Raw genomic sequence first — 10,522 nt, 5'->3', positions numbered from 1 at the left:
GCACATGAAGATCTTCTGCTAGTATAGATTATGTCTTAAGATGGATATATCATATTACAAAGGACTGTTCTTGTGAATAGTAAGAAACTAAAACGAACTTAGAGGATCTGCTTCTAACTAGCTTTTTTGATCATCTCATGTTACAAAGGACTGTTCTTGTGAATAGTAGGAAACTAAAATAAACTTAGAGGATCTACTTCTAACTAGTTGGGCTTATGTGGTTTAAGTTAGCTCCTTAGGCAAACTGGAATCAACTTAGAAGATTTGCTTCTAAATCGTTGTTGTGGTCACTTGTGGCTTGAGTCAGCTCCTTAGCCCTCTTAGCTTGGTGCTTCCAGTCAGTGAAAACTAAAGTACAAATCATCATACACATACATGTAGCTTGTGCTGCAGCAAGCCCGAACCACAACCCAAGGAAACCCATCTTTAATCCAAAAGCTGCAAAAATCGAAACTGGCAAACCAACAAGGTAAAACGAGCAAAAATTTATACAAGCACCCAGATTAGGCCTAGCAGAACCTATCAGGATCCCACAAGCTGCTGTTTGAGGATAGTTACCAAGCTCACAAAGGCCTAATATTGGTAGGACAACGGATGTCAATGCTAAAACCTCAGGTTCACATGTATACAACTTTCCCCATACATCTTTTACTGTAATTGTGAAAGTAAAAGCTAGTATTCCACATACCATTGCTATGATGAGTCCTGTAATGGTTGTCTGTCGTGCCTGAGCAGGTGTTTCAGCACCTAACTCTTGCCCGATACGCATAGATAAACTTGCACTTAGAGAATGAGGAAAAACATATAAAAGTCCTGTTGTTTGTATAAGAATCCCCATTGCAGCCATATTTGTCTCTGGATTATTAATTAAACCACAAAATACCACCATTATCTCATACCACCACCATTCTAAACACACAGATACAACACTTGGAATCATAAGCGACACTAGTGAGTGCCAATCTCGATAACTATTGGTTAACATTTGACCATCCCAAGGTTTTATTGCTGTTTCTGTAAAGAAAAGATAAACTAGCAAAGCTAAATTTATGTTTAATGTGTTGCAAGCAGAGGCCAGAGCGACTCCTTTAACCCCTAAATCCAAATATATTGTAAGGAAGTAATTGATTGGAAGGTGTAGTATCATGGCCCAAGTTGCGGAAATTGTGAAAGGTAGGTTTAAACTTTGGGCTCTTAAAAAAATTCTTAAAGGACTAAGGAGAGTTTGGGCAAGCAATTCAGGAATAGAATATGTAAGGAATACCTTTGCCACTGATGTTATGGTCTTATCTTGACCAATTAAAAGGAGGATTGGCTCCATGTTCAACCATAACACGATGATTGGGATGGCTCCGAGAAATAGTAGGCAGAGGGTCTGTTTAAAAGTTTCACTAAGAACTGTCCACTTTTTAGCTCCAAAAGCCTGGCAACATATAGGTTCCATCCCCGTAGCTAAACCCTTCATTACTGAGTAGCCTGTGATGTTCGCAAATCCAATTGCCAGTGAGCCTCCGGCTAACTCAATTTTTCCAAGATGCCCTAAAAAGAACATCGAGATTAAGGACTTAGAGTAGAAAATCAGGCCGGAAATCACTAGCGGTACCGTGATTTTCCCCAATGATATCAGCTCATCCATCACCTATGAACCAAACACGGATATTAAGCAATGCAAAATCATATACCACTAGCAAAGATTAACTTTCAAAATAAAGCTGGAATAATTAATGGCTGGCTTGATATGGTGAGAAATTAGACTTACCATAAATTATGAAGAAGAAAAAACTTGCCTATTAAGCCAATTGACCGTAGCTTTCGCAGCCTTTTTAGAAGTAGGGAATTTTTTTTTCTTAAAGGCTATTTCTTTAGATCGGGATATATTCTTAAAGGCTAACTTTAACCCTGAGCTACAAATACACTGTAGAAGGCTTGTTCTCTATCATGGAGTCAGCCATAAATTGCAAGCATCATTGAAAAAACATCTGGAGCTTCTGACTATGTTAGAAAGGCAGTATCCTCTCTAAAGCTAAAATGCAGTCCGAAAACTTTTAGGTAATTTCCCCTCATAAATGAGATACCATTTCTCTCTTGACAAGTTTAGGAAGGTTGTTTTAAGAATAACAACGCATGCGTTGTGAATTTAATAGAGCATCGGGATTAGGGAGGGTATTGAAGGTTGAGAAGATGCACCACCTTTACTTGTCAAATGAGTAACAAAGATGCGGTCATATCAATTATTTGTCGTCCTCTTGGATTACTTTCCTAAGTTGATTTATTGAATTACTTTTATCGTATTCAACTCAATTTCTACCATCTGTCAAGTAAAGTTAAAATGCTAGCCTTGAATGGAAAAGCATTTGTTACAGTCAAAGAATCTCAACAAGTGCCATTGTAGCTTCAAATCTGAAATAGGCATTTGTGTTATACAATTACTCGATTATTGATATAGGTTTTGGAAATTCATACGCAAAATTGACACACAATTAGGCGTGGGTCAAATAGCAATTTTCGTAATTGGATGGTAAATGGAAAAGGATGAGGAAGAAGGTGAAGGAGCTATAACTTTACCTTGCTAATAACTTTACCTTGCTAATAAGTGAAAATCAAACAGGGTTTAAATTATTTTTTCGGTGAACAAGGGGTACATGCACCTTTCTATTATTATTCACACATTTAATTAGATGATTAAACAACAGATTTGTAGATATTTTTCATATTAGAACTACGTTTGGTCAATATCTACGAAAAGAATTGCTTGCCTACTTATTTTTGGAGCCTCACCTATTGGGAAGATTATTTCTTGTGACAAGCACAAAGTCATATGCTTATATACTTGTCTGAAACCACAAAATTTTACTAATTTTTTATGCTAACATTCTTTGCATGGTAGCTTAATCCTTTTTATCTATTGATGCAAAACTAGGTGCACAACAATTTTAACAACAAGAAAAACGGTATTATTGGTGATTAATCAAACATAGAGAGAAGCAAGGTTACTCATGATTTCCAAGATGCACTACATGTATACTTATTTTAGAACGTTTTCTGAGCCATGTAACTAGTGTCTCAATCGAGGTGAAACCATTTAACTCATATTGTAGAGAAAAAAAACACATAAATGGTAGAGAATAATAAATTATAGGAGTATTAACGATAAAAGCACCATGGAAACCCATCAAATTGCATTTTCCCCTGCTAAAAAAATGGGCAAATTAATCCATGTACATTAAATTAAAGAGTAAACTAGCCCTTTTATTAAAAGTTATATCCATTTCTGCAGTTAAAAATTGGTTTTTGCATGTCAGCATGAGGTATACGTGGCACACCATGTGTCATTGTCTTATTATTCCATCAACTATGCCAATTTTTTGCAATACAAATGGATAAAAATTTTAATAGAAATGACGAATTTGCCTTTAATAATGTATAAGAACTAGTTTGCCCCTTTTTAAAATAAAGTAAGAAAAATGCAATCTGACTCATAGTACAGAGGTCTCTATAGTACTTTAACCAATCATTAACTTTCTTCATTGCTTGAGTATTCACAAACCCCTCAAAGTAGTAGAAACTCACATTCATTTTTATTAAGATTAGCAGTATATTTGTCTTCCTGAAGCTAGCTCTATTGAGAGCAAATAAGTTTGTGTTTCTTTTGCTAGTCATTATTCCATAATCTATATGTATACATAGGAGTGAGCAAAACTCGATTTGACTCGAAAAAATTGAAAAAAAAATCGAATTTCGAGTTAAACAAATCGAGTTATTCGAGTTATCTCAATTTTTTTTTCAAATTTTGAGTTCGAATCGAATTGAGTTTTCGAATTTGAATAATTTGAATAAACCGAATATCAAACTATAATATTTTACATTTTTACCCTAAACTCCCAAACATTTTTACTTTTCCCCCAAAACCTTTACTCCCTTCCTATCCTACCCTCTCTACCCCAAACCCATTTCACCCCAATTTTTTTTAATATTTTTCTCCAAAATTTTACTCCCCCATTTACTTTCTCCCAAAATTTTACTCCCCTAAAAACTCTCAAAACTTTTTAGTTTTCTCCAAAACTTTTACTCACTTCCACTTTCCTCCTAAAACTTTTACTCCTCTCCAATCTCATCCCCTATCTACCCCAAACCTATTCCCCCCCTCCCAAATTTTTTTTGAATATTTTCCCTTCAAAATTTTACCCTAACCCCCCCCCAAACTTTTTGTTTTCCTCCTAATTAAACTTTTACTTCTCACCCTTTATCCCCAAATCAAAAATTAAAATCATTCAAAAAATCCCTAAACTTAAATGGTAATAATTTTATTTATATCATTATTTATACTATTAAATTAAATTTCACATTTTATACTATTTATATTATTGAATTGTTTAATCATATTGAATCTTTATATTAAAATTGAATTATTAATTATGATATAAAATATTCGTGTTAAAATTTTTGCAAGTATTAATTTCATATTTTTACATTTAACATATTTTTAATTTCAAAATACATAATGACAAGAATGAGAAGATAATTGAAGCAACTAACAAGCAAAGAAGTTAACTCGTGTATAAAATATTAAAAAATAAATTATGAGGTAATGAAATTTAATAACAAATTTGATTACAGTGGGTGACAGTAAAGAGCCAAAGTTATTTTTTAAAATTTAACTCGAACAAATATATTTGATTCGATTCAAATTTTATCTCACTTGACTCGATTCGAAAAAATTTCAAATTGAGCTACGATGATAAAATATATTTCGTCAACTCGATTAACTCGAAATTTTCTCATTCAATTCGACCGAACGCTCACCTCTATGTATATGTAAATCATTTAGAGTGCTTTCACTATCTAAGAAAACAACTTCTGGAAGTAGTACATTGGTGTATCACATCCCATGTTATCTTAAGACAGCATTAGAATAGCTAGGAAGTTAAGGATGGTTACATAATTCCATGTATCGTAAGTTTGAGGTCTTTTAAATAGGAGTGAGGAAGAAAGTAGATCAACATCCGGGTGCAAAAGTAAGGGGAGCAAGAATGTCACCTTAATTTTCTGAAACCAACCCAGAAACTTGTTAAGGAACCTCCTTCCTCCTGCTTTACTACCACTATTATTGTTATAATTGGTTTTATCTTCTGTTTTGGAAACATCACTGGAGGAAGCTGCTTGGCATTGGCTTGTGGGGCACATGATTAAGACTTTGCAATCTAATGATAGCAATTCTTTGGCTCAACAAGACTTGAAAATTTTAAGGTAAGCATGTCATGCATTTATACTGAAACATGCATGGCAGACGTAGATTCAATTGAGGAGAGGCCTTAATCTTTTCATATTGTTTTTTGTCCTTTTCGGTATCGAGCATAGATTAGTCTAGTTCTTAGTTGTTTGGAACTTGTAAGTCTTGTAAGTATTAGCATAAGGAAACAGAATTCATCGAATTGAGAACGAAAATAGAGCAGAACAAATTTGTCTTCTGGGGCAGTACAAAACACGATGCTCTATTAAAAATGAAGGAAATAACATACTTAAGAATAGCAGTTAAACCTAAAGGATGCCCTTTTGCTTCTAAATATGCCAAAAGATTACTTTGGACAGTCTATTGATTTGAGCTAAGCATTTAGTCATGATTTGGGTACCAAATGAAATATTCCTTTAATCCTGTAGTTTGGAAGTTCAGCCTTTTGACATTCAGAATGTTTTCACATAGTAAGTATAAACCAGCACAAGAAGAAAAATACCCTTGCTTAGCTCAGTTGGTTCGTGTCTAGGGTTTTAATCCAACCCGTTTCCTTACCAAAAGAAAAAAACATTACAAAATGCATATATACTGTCCATTAGGAAAGGAACTGTCAATTTCATTACCATGCTTCCATCTTTATACAAATAATCCAACTTGTAAGAGTATTTTAAATTGAATGTATGACTTATTGTAAACTCCACCCTCTTATCACCTTGATACAGTAAGTTTAATGGTATTAAATATTTGTGTATACTTCCTTGCTGGCAATGTGACTGAAAGTAACTTATAATGAGTAGTTATTTTTTGCTGTGGAAAACTATGAGCTTTTGATAGTGGTTAGTTTGATTTTCCACTGAAAGTTGTTCTCTTATGATTACCAAGGATGGCGACCATGTTTCATGCTATGCAAGGCAAATTTTAGTGCTTTTCATTTTATGTTTGCATTGAAATTGAATAAGATCTAATCTACAATGACAAATTATGTTAAAAGGCTAAAGCTTTTATTTAATTGGAGAAATTAAATTCCATCTCCTCCAGTTTGGATGTTGGACAAAGAAGTTTGCACAAATGGCAAAACAATACCCTAAATGACACGTGTCCTCCATGTGACTAAAAACCAAGAATACCCATCGTTTTACAGGACAGTGTGTATTGTGGGCTATGATGGCACCCTGAATTCCAATTCCACCATCTCTCCCTCTCAAACATTGATCTCGTCATCAGTTGAACAAGTAAACACTCAATTTGGATACCGACGCTTTGGATCTTACATTTGTCTATGTCTTAATCGCCATATCTTTTCTTTTTATGTACTCCACTCATCGTGCCAACCTTTTTTTCTTTTCTACTTTTTCTTTGACGTTTTGCCCGTGAATTCGCAAGATTTCACCTTTTTTATTTTTAATGGTAAAGTATAAAAAAAAAATAGTGAATTCTGTTGGTCATACATTACATTTTAATTATATATGTTTAAAATTTTATTTTTAATCAGTTACGTTATTATTTTATTATAAAGTTGTAACAAAGTTTAATGGTATAGTGACCATTTCGTAACAAAATAATAATGTAAGTGACTAAAACATAACATTTTAAATATAAGTAACTAAAATATAATATGAGATAAACAAAAGTGATTATTTTATAATTTACCTTTTAAAAATTATATTACAATTATTTATTAAAATAGTTATGATATTGAACTTATTTTTATTATTTAAAAATTAATAACACAAGTAACTGCAATTAGTATAGATTGTCTTAGGTTAAATTATGATTATAGACTTTTTACTATGTTTAGGTTTAAGATTCCGTTTGTATGTTTCTTTGATATAATCTAATTTTTTGGTTAGAAATTTTATTTTAAAAAACTCATATCAGTAATTTAATTAGAAAAAGTATTAATGTTAAATTAAAATATAAAAATTATAATCAAGGAAAATAAATGGACACGTCTCATCTATTGACTTTATCAAGATTTGATTTGGTAAGAAGAAAATTCAAATTGGATTAGATGATTGTTGAGTTAAATATGTGGTAAATCCATGTCTTTGAGAAAAGATTTAACTTTATCTCTTGAATTGAGTTTTTTTTAATTATTATTAAAAGATTTAATGTTTGATGTAAAAATTGAGCTTATGTTGTAATTAGAAATGAGTCTAATCCAAAAGTTCAACTTTTATTTCCATTTTTATATAAAATTGAATTTTTTGTATAATTTAAACAATATAAAAGATAATTCATGATTGAACAAAAAAATGACTAAAAGTATCGTTGAGTTTCTATATTTGCTTAAGGGTGAAAGAACCCTTAATTTTTTCAAATAAATTTAACTAAGCTCCTTTTTCTTTTTATTTATTTGGGTACTTAAATTTTAAAATGTATCAAAAGGTTCTCAAATCTTTTTTTAAAAAAGTAATTAAGCCCTACTTTTTTGCATTCAATTGGGTACTTAAACTTTTAAAATGCATCAAAAGACCCTCAAACTTTTTCAAAAAAATAAGCCATACTTTTATTAAAAATTATAAAAAAATTAAAATCAGCAAAAGCTATAAATATTATTAAATTTTAATAAAAATTCAAATACTAAAAATTAAATATATATATATAAATAGTAAGAAAATATAAAAAATTGTAAAATTTTATAAAATGTAAAAAATATAAAAATATATAGAAATATAGAATTTTTATAAAGTCGTAAGAAAATTATACAAAATGTAAAGAAATATAAATTTCATAAAAAAATTTATAATAATTATCGTACCAAAAGAAGCATTTTATAATTTTTCTATAACTTTTATTGATTTTTATTTTTTATCATTTTTTGCCACATGTCCCACTGTTAGGGGTGAGCAAAATCCGATTCGATTCGAAAAATTCGATAAAAAATTCAAACCTTGAATTAAATAGTTCAAGTTATTTGAGTTAATCAAGTTATTCGGATCAACTCAAATAAAAAATTAAGTTTTTCGGTTTAACTCGAATATGAATTACACAATTCGAGTTATTTGAAAATCTGAATAAGAAAAGGCAAAACTACGTTTGTTTTGATAAATGTTTACTTCTTTTTTTAAAAGTTAAAAGTCAAACTCATTAAGTTAAAAGGTAAAATTACATCATTTTGATAAATGTTTACCTATTAAGTTAAAAGACAAAATCATTATATTGTTTATGTAGTTAAATAATCTTGTACTTCGTCTACTAGTTAAATAATCGGTCTATGTAAACGCAACATTGAGTATAAATAATAAGATTTGTTAACTCGACTCGACTTGACTCAAAATTTTTTTACTCGATTTGATTCGATTCGAAAAAAATTCAAATTAAGTTCTGTTGCTAAAATAAGATTCGTCAACTCAACTAACCTAAATTTTTTTTACTCGATTCGACTTGACTCGATCAAATACTGACCCCTACCTACTATGCTGCAACACGTGATGAAAAAAACTAGGAGTCGTTAATTTTTTATGATTTTTATAAAATTTTGTAATTTTTTATTTTTTACGATTTTATAAAAAATTCTAATTTTAATAAAATTTTAATTTTTATTAAAATTTAATAATTTTTCTATATTTTTATTTTTTTCTAATTTTTAATAAAAGCGAGGCTTAATTGCTTTTTTGAAAAATCTTGAGGGTTTTTTTTTATGCATTTTGAAAGTTCAAATATTTAATTAAGTGAAAGTTAATGGAGGTGAGTTGGGCGGAGCTGGAAGCATTTATGAAAGCTTAAAACTGGCTGCTAGATTAAAGGTGGCGCTGCTAATCATGGAATCTGACAGTGTTGTGCTTGTCAATATGGTCAACAAGAGGACCAAAGACATTACTATTTTTGGACAACACATTAAGCTTATCCGTTGGATATCCATGACATGATTATTAAAGATGCAATAAGATAAAGTTGACCTTTGGGTCGTTTTTCTTTAAAAAAAAAAAAGCAGTGGCTCAATTGTTTTTTTTTTGAAGAAGTTTGAGGACTTTTTGAATACATTTTGAATGTTTAAGTATTCAATTGAGTGAAAAAAAAAAAAGACATGTTTAATTACTTTTTTTTGTAAACTTTTGAGGAATTTTTACATTCCAAAGCCTTCTATATTAAAAATTACGCTAAACTGTTAAAATAGTCACTTTTGTTTATCTTAAGTTATATTTTAGTCACTTATGTTTGAAATGTTACGTTTTAGTCACTTACTTTATTGTGTTGTAACATTTTAGTCACTGAGCCGATAATTGCCATTAATGGGGGTAACAGTAAGTTGAATTACACATTAATCATCATTTCAAACAAAAATTTTAGGTTAAATTATAAATTTGGTCCCTATATTTTTTCATTTTGAGCAATTTGAATTTTTTTCTTTTATGTTCTTTTAACTTTCTTTCTTTTTTTTCATTTTCTTCTGCTTCTCCCTCTATTTTTCTCCCTTCTTTATTTCTCTTAACATATTTTTTTTTATATTTTTCATTTTTTAAAACATATGTGTATATAGGTTAAGCTCTTTTAGTTTGACATTTTTTGTTACTTGCTTTTGGGAATCACAAGAAGGAAGGGAGTTCAAGGGGCACAACTGGGTCCGGTTCTTGACTGGATGTAGAAGGTAAGAATTGTGGTTGATGCAGCAAGTGGATTGGAATATTTGCACAAGAAGGTTCAACATTCAATTATCCACAGAGATATGAGATGTAGCACTGTCCTTCTTTTTGAAGACTTCAAAGTAAAGATTGCATATTTTAACCTCTCAAACTAGGATCTCGACATGGCTGCTCGTCTTCATTCTATTCGTATTTGGGAACCTTCGGCTATCATGCACCTGAGTATGCTATCTGAAGCTGCTTTATATCATTGTTCATTCCTTTTCCGAACCAACCAGTCATTGTCAGTTGTTGACATAAATAATTGAAGGGATGAAAGCACAAGGAGAAGCAAAAGAAAATGAAAAAAAAAAAGTTAAAATAACATAAAAAGAAAAAATTAAATTACTCAAAACGAAAAAAATATTGGGATCAATTTATAATTTAACATAAAATTTTCATTTGAAATGATGATCTAACGTGCCACATTAGCTGATCGTCACACCGTTAACAATAATTAATGACTCAATGACTAAAATGTTACAACACGATATCGTAAATGACTAAAATGTAACATTTCAAATATAAGTGACTAAAATGTAAAATGAGGCAAAAAAAGTGACTGTTTTAATAGTTTACCCTAAAATTTAATATTTTATTTACTACAAAGATAATAAATTAATTCATAAAAATTAGATAATGATGACGCTTTTAGTATGATAGT

General features: G+C 30.5%; 1 protein-coding gene across 1 annotated transcript; it reads right to left on the bottom strand.

Moving 5' to 3' along the window:
* LOC108452539 (protein DETOXIFICATION 53-like) lies at positions 1-1,996 on the bottom strand. Its single transcript, XM_017750338.2, has 2 exons — positions 1,760-1,996; positions 1-1,639 (listed from the first exon to the last, which is right to left on the bottom strand). The coding sequence occupies exons 1-2, from the start codon at positions 1,760-1,762 to the stop codon at positions 251-253; spliced, it is 1,392 nt and encodes a 463-aa protein (XP_017605827.1). The 5' UTR covers positions 1,763-1,996; the 3' UTR covers positions 1-250.
* Between the last annotated feature and the right edge of the window lie 8,526 nt (positions 1,997-10,522).

Source organism: Gossypium arboreum, chromosome 5 (assembly GCF_025698485.1).
Source record: "Gossypium arboreum isolate Shixiya-1 chromosome 5, ASM2569848v2, whole genome shotgun sequence".
Lineage (NCBI taxonomy): Eukaryota > Viridiplantae > Streptophyta > Magnoliopsida > Malvales > Malvaceae > Gossypium > Gossypium arboreum.
Note: the sequence above shows the minus strand (reverse complement) of the source record. Positions and strands in the feature narration are given on the sequence as shown.